Below are 20,076 nucleotides of genomic sequence, written 5' to 3'. Positions count from 1 at the left end.
AGAATGTGCTTCTTTGCAAATTTTAAGCATTGCTTCAGTTCCACGTGCAAAACACTATTGTCTTTTGGTGTCATCAAATTCAGAACGACGAACAGAACATAAAATGTTCCAAGGAGGGACACCTCTTGTTTGATGGATATAATTCTTTGAAATTTTTATCAGTAAAATCTTTGGAATAAACGAGGGAGATTCAATACAATCAATTGACTTCTTGTTCTACCTGATTTAGGTTTAAAACAGAATGAGCTTGCACGCATAGCTGCATCAGGGAGTCCAGGATGGATATCCATTGACCATACCGCGTGGGTCTTGAACCAATTAAATATTATGCAGCAGGAGACAATGTTAATATGTCCAAATAGAGGAAAAGAAAAATCAATGACATCAATGAATAACAACGCCAGTCATCAGTCATCTCTCATTAGAAAGCCCTCACCATCAGAAAAGGCCCCCACGCCTCCTCAAGCAGGAAGTACAAGTAGTCCTTGTTCAACCAACGCCACTAATCATCAGCCGTCTCCCCTTGAAAAACCTTCATTCTCGCATAAAGTTCCGTCTTCACAAGCTGGAGGCCTATTCTTGCCCTCTTCAACTGCTGCGATTTCATGTAGTCAATTCAAGTGTGAGGCCTGTGGCCTGCAACTTAGAAGTAGAACCTGTTTATATAAGTATAAGATGAGAAAGCACAAACTGTCTCACGGAACTAGTAAGGTCACTCGAAGCAAACATACTGTTTGACCTGAATGTAGAAATAAAGAATCAAGGTGAGATAAAACAGGCAACTTTAAATATAATGCACCCCCATATTTTAACATTATCATCTTCTCACTTTCACACAAAACAACATGAAAAGCAGAGCATAATACTGATTACAGCGATAATACCGACTTTCAGTACGAAGGGATCGTATTTTAGGTGTAAAAAGATGACTGTGCGACCTGAATCGTTCTTGTGTATACAGTTAGCATGAGCGAATCCAAACAGTACGGCTATCGAGAATGAACGCTAATATCACAATATGCTATATATCTTATTTTTTCTACAGAGAAGAAAAACACTTTTTGAAACAACACAGGAATCGATCCAGTATCTGAATGCTTCACATGGACACACTCTTAAGATCGAGTACGAGAGTTTCAAAAATTGGGAAGAATTTGAAAAATGGAAACAGTGCGAAGTAAAAATGGGGAAGAGTTGCTTTGTGAAACAAAGCGAGGCGATCGGCGAACCAAACAGCACAAGACCAGCTGGTTTTACTGTAACAGATCCGGCGATTTCGAGACCAAGGGGACGGGAGAGCGTACGATAAAATCACAAGGATCATCAAAAACAAATTTTTCTTGCCCTGCTTTTGTAACTGCCAGGACAGATGCAGTAACAGGCAAAGGTACCGCAGAATTCTGTTTGGCACATGTTGGCCACAGAAAGGAAATTGCACATAGTCGTATTTCCAAGAAAATGCGTACTATTAAAGCAGCAAAAATTTCCCAGGGGGTGAATGTGAATGCCGTAATCGATTTCATAATTAAGAAACAGTCAAGGTGGTCCACTTACTAGAGATCATCTCACTACACGCTTAGACCTTCATAACATCAAGCCTCAATACAACATCAGTTACCGATGCAGAAAAACAACAATGATGCAAACAGTGTCCTATTTTGGGTGGAAGAGATGGAAAGATAAAATTATAACCCTGTTCTCTGTTTTAAGAGACTAGGGGAAAAGTCGACTCAAACCGGTGTCGAATTGAACGATTTCATTTTGGGTATTCAGACGGAATTTCAACACGACATGTTTGTACTATACGCCAACAAACTTGTATGTGTAGATGCTACCCATGGTTCAAATGCTTACGATTTCCAGCTGATAACTGTGCTAGTTACAGATGACTATGATAAAGGAATCCCAGTTGCGTGGCTTATTAGCAACAAAGAAAGCAGAGACGTTCTTAGTGTCTTTTTTTCAAGCATCAGGGAAAAATGCGGCGATGTAAAAACTCAAATATTTATTACTGATGACGCGGAAGTGTGCCATAGCGCTTGGATTTCCGCATTCTCGAGGCTAGACAAGGAGCTTCTGTGTAGCTGGCACGTTAACCGAAGTTGGCGGCGTAAAATTAACGAGCACGTACAAAACAAAGAAGAGCAAACTGAAGTCTATGCAAGCTGAAGTCTGGTGCATAAGAACTACTCAAGGAATGATTAACATTGATGCAAAAGAATTACTCTTGTAGTGTACAAAAAAAGATTTCGTCAGTTTGAAACGCGATTGCCTGCTTACAACGAATTTTTTTAATGCAGTCAGATTTCAATACTTCACTGACTTTTTTAAGATGCACCCAAAAAATGCATGTAAAAGTGGCGTGTAGAAACAATTGATACGGAGTACTCAAAAGGACAGATCTTATTGATTTGCTTGATTTGTTTGTCTCAGTTGCTGCTGTTTCTGACTTACTATAAATATTCTTAGAGCGCTGGATTCCATATTTTTCTCAAAGCAAACTACATTTTACGATGAGTTCTCGTTAAACAATCGCGTGTCATTTCTTTGTAAACAGGAGTGGCATTTTTTTAAGCAAAACGTAAACCGATATTCAAATTTAAAATAGTTTGTGTCCGTTTAGCACTGATGTTCACCTTGCGAAGCTGCACTAGGCGACAGGCGCTCTTGTTTATCGAAACCGGACTTCCCCTTCCAAGTTAATGTGTGCAGTCTATTTTCGGCTTGGATGACGTCCTGTCTCTAATGGCATGTGGAACATGGAAACGACTTGTCATTAAGCATAACTCCAACATAGCATTAACCAAGATATCTCTCAATTTCTCTGAGTCGTATACGTAGTGTTCAAACTTACATCAAGTTCTGTTTCTAAATTATTTATCGAGTTAGCTGCAACGTTCATTTTCTCCAGCTCGTCCTACAAGAGGAACCAACAAGCAAATCACTGCAAGTTGAAAACGTTATCAACTCTCATTTGTATTGCTGTATCACGCGAAGATCCAGCTCTTCTTTTTCCTCTTCCTCGTCTGTTAAGTCTTCCTCACCACACGAGTTTCTTTCGGCCATGTTGAGGTATTCATGCGTAAAATACCGGTGGACTTCAGAGTAAAAAGAAAAAAAAAAAAGTTCAACTCAGAGACATGCCCGCGCACTTCGTCAAACCTCGGAATACTGACGGATTTTTTCGGACTTTGCGAAACGTTCGAGCCGCTGACCTGACTGTTTTGATTTCCTAATCATAACACGACATCAACACAACAGTTTTCCTGGAATAATCAGGAAACTTAACATGGGAAAAGTCAGTGAATGGAAAGCGTCCGGCAAGAGTTCCATATAACCCCAACATTAATTATGCATAGAGTGTAGCAAAGAAACCTTTATATTTAGTCTTTATGAAATTAATGCATAATTAATGTTGGGGTTATATGGAACTCTTTCCGAGCGTCCTACTAATGTAATAGCACCAGAACGTGGGTTTATGGTCACCTTATTATTTACACTGGATGCATACGTTTTATCGAAGACAAAGGAGGAATAGATAGCCTCGATTTTCCAATCTACTACGAAAACTTTTTCAAGCTGAAGAAGGAAACAACATCAGTGTTTTTCGCAGCCATCACAATCCGCGTGCGGACAGACAAATACTGGTTTTCATCGTTGTCTGATCGTGGTCATGTCCTCACCATGATCGGAAATTTCTGGAAGGAAAGGCTTTTTGCAAGGTAAAACGTTTTTGTTGTGTTGAGATATCATGGAAGTTGGCAGCGACCTTAATAACTTTGTGCCAGGGCGAGCAGGGAAAAGAAAAAGTTACAGGAGGGGGAGGCGGTGGTGTAAGGACAGTTGTGTTTTATTCCTTGACGCCCTAACATTAATATCGTTACTCTCCATTCTCTTCTCTTTACTTCCTCTCTGGCACTGACAAGGAGAGTATAATATGTTCAACAATCAAAGCTTCTTAGGTCGGTGATCACTTCTTTTCTTCTCGTGATCTTTTATAATGAACGATTTAGCTTGCAGACCAGGCATAACTTTGGCGAGCAAGTGCTCAGTATTTTCTCAGAAAAAATTATGGCTGCCATCTTCACAGCTCACGTCTCGAGTAAAAGCGAAGGATTATTTTATGAAAGCGTCACTCTTTGTGTGACGCGGTGTTAAGTTACGCGAGCAACCGTTGAATGGTTATAAGGAATAGTATGGGGAACAAAATATGGTCCATTTAAAACACTAAATGTTCCGAAATATGAACATTTTACACTTAATATTAATAAAACTTACTCATTCCTTGTGCATCTGTTATGTTTTTTGGTGATTTCTGCTGTTTTGGGCCGGCTTTGCCATCACGGTTTTTTCTGTTATCAGACGAGGTCAAGGCTGCACACTACGATTTTCACCTTTGTCAACGCGGAGGTGGTTTGCGCCCAGAAAATCCATCTATTCGGCAATTTTTTTACCCACGGCCTACGATCCATAATCATTGCACCCTGGAAAGTGTCTCAGCTCCAAAAATCTCCGCGCAATACGCTGAAAACGTGCGTTTTCTACCATCATTTCAACGTTCGTTCCCTTCTGCCAGAGCCTTTAACTCACAGACTGGACACGGCCGCGCAAGAGGCTTGGGTCTAAAGTTGATTTTATCTCTACCGAGAGTGGTACGGTCAATTTATGTACAATACTTACCCCATCCCCACAGTGACATCTCGCTTTAATCCATTGTCCTGATCTACCAATCAGACAGCCAGATATGACACAGACACAGTTACGTGGCAGTATGACAACGGACTACATTTGAATATTCTGCGGGGTTTGCCGTGAGTACTTATGTTAAGCAAAGTACTTATTTATGTTAAGCAAAGTACTTATTTAAGCAAAGCGAAACCCTGGAGAATATTTTTACGGCAATAGAAATGGTATCAGTCAGACTCTTCCGGCGCTCTCGTCAAATTTCCTTTAGGGAGTGTTTAGATAAGATATCAGAGTAGGTCTTTACTTCAGCATAATAATTTGGATATATCAATAAAGTTGAAGTGGTAAATTGGCCATCGTAATGATTTCAAAAGCTGACGTTTCGAGCGTTAGCCCTTCGCTCCGACGAAGGGCTAACGCTCGAAACGTCAGCTTTTGTAATCGTTACGGTGCCCAATTTACCACTTCAACTTTATTGATATATCCAAATTATTTCGCTACTCCCACCGACGCAGCCCCAAACAGTTTCTTTCGAAACTATCAGCCTTTACTTCAGCAGCTTTTAAAAATAATTAGATTCATTCATTTGGACAGGACTTTGTGGTCTCCAAAGAGAACGAGCTTTTTTAGCACCTTCGTTACTTTACGTTGATACGTGCGATGCTAAGCAACTATACTTAAGTCGGTTGAGACGAGCAGAGGTAGAACAAACTATCTCAGTGTTTAGTGAGAAAAACTAAAGAAATCATCAAAATCAAATGAAATACTTTAAAATAAATTTCAATTATACTTAACCTAAATGAGTATTCAACTAAAAGTAACATTGCTAAGAATAAAACTGTTCAATATTTGACAACTTTAATTAACAATTTTGTTAAAAGTTGTTCCATATTTTTCTTAGCTATGTTATCAACACTCTGCCAACAAGAAATTCAAATAAGTATATGATGATTCTAGTAATACTAAGCAACTTATCTACATGTAACGTTGATCACCTGGTAAGTGATCGCTGATACAAAGCTCAAATTAGGTGCTACCAATGACAAAAGAGTTTTCACTGTTCTAGTAGCAACAAGAGAATATATATACTATAAAGTTAAGTCAGATACAAAAAAAGGTAAAAAAAATTGACAGTTATGAATTACTGTACTGGTTTAGTAGAGTATTTCCATACCATATTATCTTACATTTCTACCATTCCTTTCCATGAAATAATTGCATGCATTGAAAATATTTAGAGGTTTCTCCATGCATTAAGTAAACAAAGAATGTATTGGCTGATTGATTATGTTCAACTCCAATTTTTAACCCAACCATTCACTCTCTCAAGCAAGGTTTTGGGATTTTTGAAATCAAAAAAGGGATTTATAACAACACAAGAATTGTTATGGAAACCTTTAACTTTAATTTGCGAAGCACTCAATACGTTTGCATGGCTAAAACTTTCTCTGTTTGAGAATATAGCTATTGCAATGAATGGATAAACAGTCTAACAGCCTATTATAAAACCTAAAACAATAATTATACAAATGTGATGTACAGAAAGCAAAGTGAAAACCGATCAACCCACCCAAGAGTTTAATCAGCATATAAAACCTATAATTGATGTTGTAAGGAGAAGTTCTGTTTTGATCAGTCATTGGAGTTAAAGGTCGACAAAGAGGAAACAGTTAAACAATCATTGATAAGAATTTAGAAATTGGGCAACATCCAGTCTCAAGAAGCTTGTTAAATTCTGTAGTCTTCCTTTTTTTAACAGTCATAGTATTTGGCCACCGGCACTGTTTCCTGGTGTTGCTGCATTTGTTCTTAGGCATGCACTTAAGTTTCTCGACTTGCTCTCGCCAGTCATGAAACAACTTTTCATTGACGCAGAATTCACGGCCTGCTGCACAGTTATTTGACTCCTATGCGAACTTGATGACTTGTAACTTAAACTTAGCTGAATGCTTTATACGTTTTGGAGGCATCTTTGTAAACTCGTAATCAGGTGATAAATAACGTGGTCGAGACCTTGTTAACAACGCAACCTAAAACACTTACAAGTAGGTTTTGTTTTCTTCTTAACCTGTAGTTACAATGTCATTGGTCCTTTCCTGGTTGCTAACAAGAAAGAAAACAAAACAAACAAAACAAAACAAACAAAACACTGAGCTACTGTAATCGTTCGATGAAAACGAAAGTTCAGCAACGTAAACAGCAGTGAAGCTGTAAGGAAAATGTCTGCTCTACAGATCAGAAGGTAGAATAGAAATTAGCTCCAGTAGGTTCCTGTTTAAGCTACGTAAAATTTATTATTTCAAGCTTTTATGTTGATGAACAACGCGCTGAAAACTGACGAAACTCGAACACAATTAGAACTGGTTTTGTAAACTCGGTTTTCCCAACGCACTTCTGGCAATTGATATGCTAATTTCTTGGATTGCTTGAGTCAGGTCCTTGTTTGTGACTCGTGTATAAGTTAAAGGTGATATTTTTGGGCTAATTCTTCGGTCGTAAAAGGTCGACTTATACACGGGTAAATACGGTAAAAGGGAAATTTTAATTTCTATATCTCCTTCTTAAATTGTTAAGGCAACTTCTTAAGAATGAATTCAGCCAAAACAATTAGCAAACAATTTGGATTAACAAGAAACCATCAAAACCAGCATTTTAAAAAACGAATATCTTCCAACCTCTAACATAACCTCCCACAACAACAGCAATGCGTCCCTCAGTAGTCATTGTGATCCCGCGTACTTCAAATCCATTGATATCATCAGTTTGGATTAGTGCACTTCTCACAAACTCACCATCTTTGCTGTACATCTCAACCTGTAGGAGTTTTTTCTCTTCTTCTTTGTTTTCTCTGACACCAGCGACGATGACATGTTCACCTGCTCGGTGAAAGGTAATGCTTTTGTAAGAAGTGTCACCTCTAAGCAGTTTAAACTTTTTAAGATAGTCGCCGTGTTTACTGAATATGTGAACAGAGAAATAAGGATCATAGAAATCTATGGCCAATATTAATACCAAAACACGACCATCATCAGCAACAGTGAAGTCACACAAAGGTGAATGATTCGATATTCCTTCTCCAAATTTGCAAACAAACTCTCCATTAATGTCATATTCCTCCACTACTCTGCCGCTCAACTTTGTTAGTATTAGTACTTAATTAGTCCCCACTAGCTGTCTCTGACCAAAAATATTCGGTACACTTTCCACTCTTCCCTCAGACGAAACATGCGATGTAAGTCAGCGGTTTTAGTGAGTTTATAAACCCACGAGGATTAACGATTTCACGTGCTGGTTAACACAAAAATGTTGTCGTCCATGTCTGTGACTACATCATAAATTATTTTTCTTTTACTGGTAGGGAGAGTAATATATTCCACAAAGTTGTCGCTGCTGTTAAATACCTTCATGTTAGCCCAGTCTGCTGCAATAAATTCTCCCCTGGAGTTTGTGGCCATACCCAGGCTAGGGTCTTCCAGTCTGCGCTCCTCTTCACCATCCTGACCAAATGACCATGGTGGGACACAACAATACCCTTTACCGTGTGTTAGTAGTACGTATGTGACTCTCCCGTCACATAATGAAATAATTTTGTTTCCTCCAATATCAACACTCGGGCAGGTCCAGAAGCCAACTCTCCCCAATGAGCGCGTGACATGAACGGTCACATGATTCACATGGCAAACCGTGGAAATGATTTCCCTTCTTTCCTCCTTACCAGTCAAACCCTTCATTTTCTGAATGCCTGTCCTGAGCTGAACATCAAAGCTATTTCGTACTGCTAGCAGACTGTTAAGTTCCTTTACGCACACTCCGTATGATGCCACTGCATCAGCAGGATTGTCAACTGTCTGTAATATCGTCGCCATAACCGGCGATACTTCATGGCCAGAATACGGTCAAATGTTTTGAGGCCTTCGTTTTTAAAGGCCCTCGTTGCTTCCTTTCGAGCTTCTTTAAATCTTTCCTTTACAATGGAAAGCTTTCTCATCGCTGACTCATCTGGACCAGTAAGCTCTAACCTTCTAACCCCTTCAGTGAGAGAAAATGCCCCATCAGAAGTCGCTGCCGCACCACACTCGTTTCGAGACTTTGCTATGTCAAACGCTTCATACAACAGTGCAATTCCTTTCTCAAAGAAACTGATACTCGCTTCAAAATCTTTCCTTGATAATGCGTCCAAATTTTCCTTAATCTCGTCGATTTCACGGACGATCATGGAGCGAATTTTTTTTATCTCAGTATTACATCGCCATCTTTCAAAAACTCCGCGACCTCATCTCTGCCTTTATTGACTAACAAGCCGACTGTGGCTTTGAACACGATTGTTACTATCGAGGACATAAAGGATAAGTTAGGCAAGGTGAAACCCTGGAAATTATTTTTACGTCAATAGAAATGATATCAGTCAGACTCTTGTGGCGCTCTCGTCAAATTTCCCTTAGGGAATGTTTAGATAAGATATCAGAGAAGGTCTTTACTTTGGCAGCTTTAAAAAAAAACTAGATTCATTCATTAGGACAGGACTTTCTGATCTCCAACTGGAACGAGTTTTAGCACCCTCGTTACTTTACGTTGATACGTGCGATCCAAAGGAATTAACTATACTTAAGTCGGTTGAGACGAGCAGAGGTACAACAAATCTTGATACATTGTCACCACAGGTTGCCCAAGCACATACAACAAGCGGTGGTGACGAAACAATAATCTTGCAAAACGTAAAGATCATTTCTGGTAACAAGCGCGGCTCATATTCTTTACCCAGTTATCTGAGCGTTGAATAAAAACAAACTTCTGAAAATAATTGGACGGGTTTTCTAGACTGCATTACAGCCGTTTGGCTCGTTATTAGAACCCTTGCTATTTTCTCATTATCGAATTATGTAAATTCAGTGTGTAAACTTAGGCTACTTGTATTGTTAGTCTACTTTTTACCTGTAGGATCCTGAAGGGAAACAGTTGGATTCTAACGCCATTAAAAATAAGACATGTTAGACAAGTAGATGTAGGATGGGGTAAACATTAACACATTTGAAAAGAAAACACACAGTTGAAGTCAGACTTTTTTGTTTGCCTTTGTTGTTGGAGTTATGAGTTGTTGCCTTTCTGTCTCAGCAGTTTTCAATTACTTACCACAGAAGGCTATCAGAAAATGAAATTTTGACCATCCACACTAAGAAGGATTTCCTCCACATTTCGCCGTATCGTATTTTCTTTCGACTTCTTCATTTTTGTTTTTGGTGCCTGGTCCACAGTCTTAAGTTAAGTTAGAAATGTTTATTTATCCTATAAACTAACAATTGTGTATTCAGCTTTTATTATTATTTCTTGAACTATTGTGATCTTAGTAAAAAAAATTGATGAGCACTGCAATTCTGTATGTTCCTGTAATCGGCTGGAGTTCGAGTGTGTTGATGGATCTCCACATTCCGGTAATTTTATTACGAATTCGTGAGACGGACATGCCGAGAAAAGGCTACATTTTTATAAAAAAAAATGCGCAAAATGTTTCTAATCTGCGCCCTTTCCGAATCAGCAACCACACCTCAGGCCAATATACCAACCAGTAAGCATTTCGTCTCGAATAGGGACCTCCTTTCTCTCCCTGGTCATTTTTTTTTAACTAAGGATACAAGGAATTCCTGATTCTATTGACATGATTTCAATTCTAAGGATCTCTTAAGATTCAACCACACCGGCTGTGTAAGAAAACTCGCAGAAATGTGGTCGTTAAGGGTTGGATTTAATCTTTTCCTGCCTTAAATTCCCTTCCCCTTACGCAAACGAACACGATACAAGCCGCTTTGGTTCACACTTACACGCGGAAAGAATTCGAAAACAGGAAAACCTTCTAACTGATGATAAATTTCTCCAGGAAATAGAAATAACGTAACTGAAGATTGAACTGAAGAGTGCAAATAAAGCAATACGATCGCTCGTGAACTTTGACAGACTTGACAGTAACTCAGCTATAGCGACAAAGGGTATTTTTTGTTATGCTCACTCAATGGACTGTAAGAGAAATTTAAAGTCCTACAATGCCCGAATCTTGGAATTTGAAATGGCTCTTCTTTCCAAATTTCAGCAAGATGAAAGATGTCAAAAGTCACCCATCAAATAATCAAAAGAAAGTATCATTGCTTATTTCCATCAAATTTTAAAAACATCCAATACTTAAAGGTCTTCATTGGTGACAGCGGCTTAAATTATCGGGTAATTCGGTTAAAAGTAGACATTTTGGAACTATACTAAACGTTTTTGGAGACGCTGCTTGTCTACTATGCGGCCACTCAACAGTATTTTCCTTCATAGCCTGTCTTATATTACAAGTCTCTTTCGTTACTCTTCATCCGGAGATTCCCTGAGCTCCCACAAAAGAAGTACAACGATAACACACATGACAGCATTTCTAAGGAATGCACACTTGCATCGCGGAGGCGGCAAAACTCATCATAATGAGATCGGAAAGATGTGTTCCCACAGGCGGCCTAAGCTCTCTTTGAGAACCACACAGGGAACACAATTTGCATATCGATTTATAAGGATTTGTATGGGATTTTCTACAAGATAGCCATAGAGATAGTTAAAAGTGAAAATATTAAATTTTTAATCCTGGTTTTCTAACCAGGATTAAAAAAAAAAAAACCGCTTAAATCAAGTGAAATCGGTAAAATAATGACACCAGGAGCAAACAACACACGTATGGAACAAGGTGAGCCATTTTTATTTGATATTTTCACTTTTAACTATCTCTATGGCTATCTTGTAGAAAATTCCATACAAATCCTTATAAATCGATATGCAAATTGTGTTCCCTGCGTGGTTCTCAAAGAGAGCTTGGGCTGCCTGTGGTGTTCCAAGGGCCTTCTGTTCAAGGGAAAAAGAGACATCGCCGTCACTTGAACTCTAAAATTCAATGAAATCAAAGACACGACAAGATTTCTGCACAGCTCGATGTACAATTGGACGAAAGAAGACAATGGCATACCACTCGCTAATAGATTACATTTTGGACAACGGCGTTGTTTTAGAATAGTATGGCGTTATACGGAAACATTACTAAAGAAACTACAGAAAAGATGGGCCAAGTATCCTATTGACATTTCTCGTTGATAGATACAATATTCATGTGTTACTGACCAAGTGCGAGGTCAAGATGGCTGGATAGTGTCCTTGTCCTTGTTTTGCGCTTTTATGACCGATGGACCTCGACTTCGTCCCTTGTTTGTCAAGAAGATTACGCTTTGATGAGAATCAAGACTGACTTGTTTATTTCAAGAGCAGGTTGGGAAGAAAGCCAACTATTGTTGTTGCACAACAATGAGAGTAGTTTATGTTTTCTTTGTTTTGACTATTTTCTGCCGCTTTTTTGCAACTCCATCGCCGAAATTGTCGAAAAATTAAACTTTGTAAGTCCATACTACACAATTTTTTCTTGCGCTGGATCATGCGATCAAAGCGCATCATGTCAGTTCGAATAGCCAACTAGAACACAGGATTCGCATCATATCATTCAAGTGAACTTTCAGCTGCTGTATTTCTAGCCTGCAGAACAGGTGGATTAGCGGGGCCGAAGCGTGATACACGAGCGCACGCGATTATTATTTTTTTTTCCCGTCTCCCCTCGCGCGGGACTCGCACTTGTCGCTGCCTCGCGCTTTCCTCCGTCAGACTAAATAACACACAAAAAAACTACACCCTTCAGCAAGCTACCGAATTTCCTCAAAAGCGACCAAAAAAAATAGATAGTGTAGCATTCGCATTGATGTGAGTTAGCGTGCTTCGCTTCATGACCTCCCTTCAAGTCACATTACACTTTCACCTTTTTGTATTAATCGATTCATTTTCGGGTTTTCCTTTCTAACAAGACAAACATATCTGATTGATTTTCCGCACGTCAAAGATTATTTTGCTCTTCAAATAACTCAAAATGCCTGTTGAGAAGGACTGATAACTGGGTTGTTTATAAGTGTTGAAAGTTAACACGTTTTACCGTTGCATTTCCACCTTGTTACGTGTCCATTGATTGCAATATTCAACATCACATGAAAAGCTTTTAGACTGTCAGATTAGTGTTTCTACAGAGAACGTGATTAAAGCTTGATGTTATTCCTGACCACTGGCAGCTATTTGTCAACACTGTCACAACTAAGCTTAAATCTCTTTGGTAATAACGAATTTTGTGGAGAACACACAAAAAAATCTTGTTCAATAGCACCTGGTTTATAGCAAACAGTAAGAAGTTTTCTTTTCAAACAAAAGGACAAAGTCAAGTCCGGGGGAAGAGGGGGGGGGAGAGCCGCATTATCTAAATTTTAATAACAGCAATAATACATATTCTCTACACACTGTTCTGGAAAGAGTAGATGCTTGTCACTCATTTGTGTTTAATGAAAATCAAGGAAAGTTTTGTGAGGGTCCCATAGTGATCATGTTCGTGATAAAATCCCTTCATTTGGCTGTGTTGTTCAAGAAATAAAAGACTAAATTAATAGATTATTGTATAGCGAAGATTATGGTACACTTCAGATGGGATAATTTAGTAGAATGAGTTCTAAAGCGCGGATAATGCACCATCAAATTCCATACAGACCCTTGGTTCAAGTCGCAAAGAAATTTAAAAGACTTATAAATCCACCCTGAGCAGCATTTGACGCGTTTCTTAACCAAACCTTTCCCCCACGCCGCCCTTCTGAGGGCTGATGGAGTGCATGGAATATTTAATCAAATTGATTATTTCAAGGGGTGGATTTTGTTTAGATTCTTAGTGCAGTAGTAATCTTTCTTGGCAGTACTCGACGGAAACAAGAGATTGTAATCTCTAAATAAAATGAATATGATTCGTAATATGTACAAGAGCGTTTTCGGGGCATTTTTTTTTAACAAAAATGAAATCATGTATCGTTCCATTTGCAAACAGCTGCCTAGTAACCATTTAGTTTTACTTCATTCACTTAGCGCGGACGAATTAAACCTTTCGCTCTCAAGATCTCCTTAGTAATTCTCCTTACTGTCTACCAAACAATTCTTATGAGGTTCGTTTGGAGAATTTCGTAATGGATCAACTGATAATCCCCTCATTGACCTTTTTCCTTTATTCTCATTACTTTTCTGCTTGATGTTGTATTGATATGGTAAGGAGAAACTCTGTCTTGATCATTAAACGAGGCCGTCAAAGGGTTCACGGTTGACAAAGCCTCGGCAAGTCGGTTTGAACTGTCCCCCCAGATAATCGTTGAATCTGGAAGCATTTATGCATTTGGAAAAAAAAAACCACGCGAAGTTTTATAGCGGTACGCGAATACTCAGATTTATTTCTGAATAATGTTTGTTCAACTAAAAGGAAGGAAAAAAAAGAAATGAAAAAAGGAAGCAAAGTTGTCAGTTTTAACTCTCAAGTTACTTGACACTTAACACTTCTAATTTATTGTTTAGAATATTTTTAAGTACGTTAGGTGTGCAAAAACTTCAGTAACTCAAAGGAGATCGAATCGAAAGAAAAACATTTCTCTCCCTCGAAGAGGAGTTCACGCGGAGCTACAGGTAACAAGCGCATTATTCTTTGGAAATCGATCGGTAAAGGAAGACATGTTGTATTTTTGTTTAATATATAACACATTTTACCCAAAATGTGTGCTTAAAATGCTCAAAAAAATCAATTTTTTCCCCACAACAAACTAGATTTCGCAAGAAATATATACTCAGTTAGGTAGAGTAATAGTGGTTTTCAGGTAACTCATAAGTAAAAGAATGATTGCGTTGGTTTTGTCGGATGAATAACTCATAAAAGCACTGTTATTTTTGGCCTGCTACATACAGGAGACAAAATTGGATCATGGCGTGCGGGAAATATTTTCATTGATGAAGAATATTTTGAACTGACCCCACCAATTTGACAGAACTCTTTCAAGGGTCGACAATTCATCGGACAAACTATTTCAGGGCTGTTTACTTTTTTATTCACTTTCTTGAACTGAAAGGGACTAAAGCAAACATGAATCTGCCGTAAATGTCTCTGCAAGTTTACAGACTATGCAAATATTCGTGATTGCAATGAATAAAAAATATTCTCTGACAAGCGTAGATTGTTAATTCGCGACATTCGGTTAATATAATTTTCCAACTTTATATTTGACCGTCAAAAGGATTAGATTTTGGTTATATTTTAGGGCGACTATAAGGTAGTAACTTTGTCCGAAATCTCTGGATAAAACTGCCAGATGCCGTAAATTTGTCATTTTTAGCTAAATTTTGATAGGCGGTTCATTTTTCTTTTGTACCATTGTTCGGGAAGGCTTTATCTGATACCCATTTACCACCCTTTGAGGAAATATCATCCCCTAACGACTTAATGATGACTTATCTGTCTTTGATCAGATTATTTTCTTTATCGTGCTTCGGCCCACTCTGTTTGTGCGCGGGACCCTTCTTAAAAATACAAGTAACACACGCGAGTGACACGCGAGTGACACGCGAGAGATGTCGGTCGGCCACTCAGTTTACGCGTCTAATCTTATGGCCAAAATTTCCTATAAGAATTGGTGGAGCTTTTCCAAACCATTCAAAACCATTTTAAATTAAACATATTTTAATTTTCTTCAGAGCTTTTCCCGGTGTTGAAAGTTAACTAAACTACTGGAAAATGTTCAAAGCGGTCTTGGGTAAAAAAGGATCCATTCTAACTTTCTGAATTTAAATTCAACCTTTTCACCTTTCTTCAATTGCTTTCAAAACTTGTTATGATATAATATGAACCTTATTCGTGTTAGATATATTGCAGCCATAAGATATCATCTGAAAGTGGTTATGACTAATCAATTTTCCAGTTAATTATTTTCTTTTAATAAAACTGAGGTTGTAAAGTGGAGCGACAATTTTGAACTCATTTGGGTTTACGGTAATATTCACAACTGCTGTTATTGGTTCGCAGATCTGATCTAGGGTTTTAAAGTGGAGCGACAATTTTGAATTCATTTGGGTTTGTAATATTCAGCAATGCTATTTTTGGTTCGCAGGTCTGAAGAAAAAAAACAATTCAGTTCGGACAAATTTTCCGAGAAGGAAGAGCAATTGACACGGGGCAGCGTTAACATTTACTTAGTTAAGCACACAGCTCTCAACCTTCTAAATTAATATTTTGGCAGTTTTGAACAATTAAAACGTATCTACAATTATGTCTCGCTTGCCAAGTATTGCAAATTAACTGACAGAAGACATAGCTATCTCCGGTTACGTGGCGTAAAAGTTGGAAAGGAAATGAAAAAGACGATAAACAAAACTCTTGTTTTGACAGGCAAAGACCTGCCAATTGGAATGGCTTTGGCAGCAAACGAGTTGGGTCTGTCATGTTTCAACGATAAAATGTGAATTATTTGAAAATTTTCTCAAGATTGTCCTGTGCGATTAACTTTTGTTTGAGAATCAAGTCTTTATTTTACCTTCGTTAATACTGAATTTCTATCACTAAGACGATAACAGTTATGATCATTTGGATCTTCCGAATGTTAAGGGTTGTTTTACGCATTTCTTTTTTTTTTTTTTTCTTTGTCATTACTATTAATTTCACTACCAATCTCAAGTTTAGCTTCATTAACGCAGCGGATAAATGACGGTTACCTCAAACACTGACAAAAATTAGATATATTCTTCCCTCGTGCTAATAAATCATTGAATCATCGAACAAAATGTGCAAATTCAAACGAAGGATCATTTTTAAACTGAAAAAGAACTTTCTCCCTTTTTTAGAAAATTGACACAAACACAAGTTGAATAATTGATGAGTTCGCACTGAACCACAAGCAGTTTAATTTGTGTTTGTATCATACTGAGGTATTGCAAATTTCTGCCGGTATCTGGGAAAGAATTCAAAAGCTGAAGCGATAAAAAAAAGATTCACCGTCAACAAACCTGTGTCTGCAAGCTTGGAAACGAAAAATTTGCGGTGCCGTAGAACAGGTTCTAACTCTGATAATTTTTAATGCAAAGTGACGGAGCAGGTACGTTTTTCTCATATTGCTTTTATTCACCATTCTTTGGTCGATAGATTAGAATTTCCCGGCATGCGCAGGATAAGAAGAATTGCAATACCCGTCTGCTGCTAAAGTGCGACAGTCCATTTCAAGTTGTTTTACAAATTTATGTACCAAGTACAACGTGAAATTGATATGGAATAAGTTTTTTAATTCTAGAACCAGTCATATTTCGATTAATTCTCTCTTGTTTTACCTTCATTTTTATATAAATTACAACAAGGATATTGGCATATATGAAAATCATGTCATAAAAGTCAAGAAAATTTTCTCAACATTGATTATAGTTGAATCATTTCACACTTCGGGTACTTCAAGGACGAATAAATTATTCTTGTACGTACGTATTTTAAATAACGCTGGTTTCTCTTTCGCTACCAGTATCTTGTTTCCATGTACAGTGTAGATATTTTCATCTTTGAAAACCGACAGTGGTAAATCAGTTTGACTTTATTCGTCTCCCAAGATTCATTAAAACCAAATTTCTTTAAGCAGTTCTTTTACAATTATTTACCCATACAAATGAATAATTAGAGACTGGCAATTTTGTCCACCGACGCAAAGCTGCAAAGTTACACTTTTACGGTTAATTCTGGAAAGAGCAAGTTTTTTTCGGAAAGATGACGGTTTGAGACGCTTTGGTTCAGCAGAGTGATCGCAGAGGATTGGAGATCTGCAATGCCCGGCCGGCGTCACTGTGTTTTGTTCTTGGACAAGACACCGTATTCTCCCTTGCTGACATTTATTTTTATAAACAGGAACATATCTGCCAGAAAACATTCTAGAAATCTTTTCAGCCAATTGCTGCTTTCTCAGAATTGCATTTGTTTACTTCGGTAAAAATGCTCCATTGCGCGCGAACGTGATATCCAGTTTGGGATCACATCTTTAGAAAGAGACTACTAGGATCGCAGTCACATCTTACATAGTTTGATCAAGCACAATTTCTCTTGGTTTCACTTAACCACGGGTAGTTAAACCTGAATAAAAAACGTATTTTCAGATCTTATTTTTTTCTTCAAGGAACTTTATATAGACTCCAAGTGAAGGACCTGTTTTGTTGTGATCACTCAAGGTTCACTTAACCAGGTGTTTGTTTAAGCAGAAATTAAAATAATGTTGTTTTGCATTCGATATATATTTTTTCTTTGATAGTTTTAAGTAATTTTTTTTGCGATCGCCATTTTGGCTATAGTTCGAAAGGGCAATTAATAATTTTAGTGGGCAAGAAGTTCTTTTTCTCGACAAGGTACAACTACTATGGAAAGAATAAAAACAACCGCGCATACAAATGTTAATTGTTATCACCAGCTGGAGAAGAGGAAATTTAACACCTTTCGGCGCAATACAATTTGCAGACATGTGATAATGAGGTCGAAGCTTGATTAAATTTTAAAAGAAGAAAAAATTTTAAGAGACAATTAATGCGTATGATGCACGATCCTCGCAGTAGATAGCGCTATTTAAGCAATAGCGAAAATCAGACCTGAAAAAAATCAGGCCTGTACGGGACTCGAACCACTGACCTCTGCAATACTAGTGCAGCGCTCTACCAATTGAGCTAACAAGCCAACTGGGAGCAGGTCGTTAAGTTGATTCGTAATAAACCCGTGAAAGTGATAAATCAGATACAATGAAATATATGAAGTTCATATATTTCATTGTATCAGACAATTAATGCTTACAGAATCGTGCTAAATATTATCAGCCGCCGAAAGGTTTATCTTTTGACCCCCAAGATCTAATTAGGAATTCTCCCTACTTACGTCCATACTTTTTCGCGTAAATTAGTCAGGAGAATTCGGTCTTATTCCCAAATAAACCCTCTAGCTGATGAACCTGTCTGTTTTTCATTACCTGTCTACAAGATGACATATTGCAATTGTTTGGAGACTTTACATGTAAATCACTTGTGAGAGTTAAAAAGGCTAATCGAATAGCTTACGAAGGCTGTGTACATTATCGCAAAGCTCGTTCAACGTTCGTGATAACTCAGGCCTATTACAGTATTTCCGTTTGTGATTACCTAATCTGTACGCTGTGTTTGCACCCGCATTTGAATCACCCTAACTGTACTTCTATTTCTTGCAGTGCTCTGTTCATGGGAAGCACTGCTCCTTGTTTCTCTTTTGGGCGGCACGATAAGGTAAGTGTTTTATCATGTTACTTTTGCACTTAAGTAACAACGTTGGTAGCCGGCGAGGCAAGCGTTACTTCTTTTAGGGGTTCAGGGAAAGGGAGGATTTGGGACGCGTGTTCGAGGCTTTTAGTCACAGAAAAGTGGGACAGAAAACGAGCCAAGAAGCGTGCGAACAACAAACAGTTCCTCTCCCTCTACTTTTCATGATCTTCACCGTGTTTCGAGTCCGTTCCTTTCCTCTGAACTGAGCGGAGCCTAGCGCAGGCTAGACTAGTAGAGAGAAGTACGGTGCAAATGCTAGAGACAGAGCACGGAAACAAAGACAATGACAACGACAATATACCCACCTTGAGTAGGCTGAGACTTTGGTATTCATTCATTTGACATATACACAACCTGACCAGAATACATTACCAAAACACGTCACATATTAATACTCCTTTTTTTTTGTTTTCGTGTTTTTTGTTTGCGACTTGTTTTGGTCCGTTGCTCAGGTTCGTTGGCACTACATTCGACAAATTCAAATATTGTACCCGAGCTAACTTATTGCGAATCCACGAACCAAGGGCGCTTAGCTTTTATCAGACCAAATGAAATATCTTGCAAATTAAATGCTGCGGATAAATGCAATGTAAACAGTTCCTCTCCTCGTGAGCTCTCGCCCGTCAATTGCTCTCTTTCGCGCATTTTTCCAATGCCGTTCGTCAGACAGGACAGGACAGAACAGGACGGTCCAACTAGTCAATTGCGACCATCTGCTACGACGAGACCAACAAGGCAGCGTTAAGAGAGTAAAATAATCATAAAGCAAGAGTTACATGCCAAGCGTTCCATTATCATGCACCAGTCGAGCCTGAGTGAAAGTGGAGAGGTGTTTTTGCCTCGCACGATGCCGACGAATACAAAATGCATGTGAGAAAACTGAGGAAACATTGTGGAGCTAAGAGTGGTGGTTCATGTAAATACAGATAACTGAACTGATATCGAGTGCAGAAACTTGATATTCTTTGCTAAAATACATTCTGCTTTTGAGTGGCGTTAACACAAAAGCAAGGGGGCGTCAATTAAACAAAGTTGTCACCGTTAACCGCCGTGTTCTAAACCATATCCAGTTTAGCCAGACTTTCCGGCCCCACACAAACGTTAATTTTTGTAAACGATTTCAGAACGATTTTTAGCTAACAAAGGAGAAACACTTATTTACAAGAAACAATCGACTTATAA

At 38.3% G+C, this 20,076-nt stretch overlaps 1 protein-coding gene and 1 pseudogene across 4 annotated transcripts in view; one reads left to right on the top strand and one right to left on the bottom strand.

Annotated features, from left to right (window-relative positions):
- Positions 1-6,902: 6,902 nt before the first annotated feature.
- LOC148719177 (uncharacterized) lies at positions 6,903-9,102 on the bottom strand (annotated as a pseudogene).
- Positions 9,103-14,147: 5,045 nt separating this feature from the next.
- Positions 14,148-20,076, top strand: part of LOC111327509 (gamma-aminobutyric acid type B receptor subunit 2) — a 24,431-nt gene continuing 18,502 nt past the window's right edge. Inside the window, exons 1-2 of one of the 4 annotated variants that reach the window (XM_022931711.2) lie at positions 14,148-14,226; positions 18,804-18,858. Coding sequence is in view for 1 of the 4 variants with exons in the window: in XM_088740222.1 (XP_088596348.1) it covers positions 18,814-18,858 (45 nt within the window). In the remaining 3 variants the exon portion in view is untranslated. Of the gene's footprint in view, positions 14,227-16,471; positions 16,680-18,803; positions 18,859-19,980 lie in introns of those variants that run through there. The other 3 variants (XM_022931710.2, XM_088740222.1, XM_022931713.2) reach the window with 3 other exon arrangements.

The sequence above is a fragment of the Stylophora pistillata genome, chromosome 12 (genome assembly GCF_964205215.1).
Source record: "Stylophora pistillata chromosome 12, jaStyPist1.2, whole genome shotgun sequence".
Classification (NCBI taxonomy): domain Eukaryota; kingdom Metazoa; phylum Cnidaria; class Anthozoa; order Scleractinia; family Pocilloporidae; genus Stylophora; species Stylophora pistillata.
This window is presented reverse-complemented; position numbering and strand designations above follow the sequence as displayed.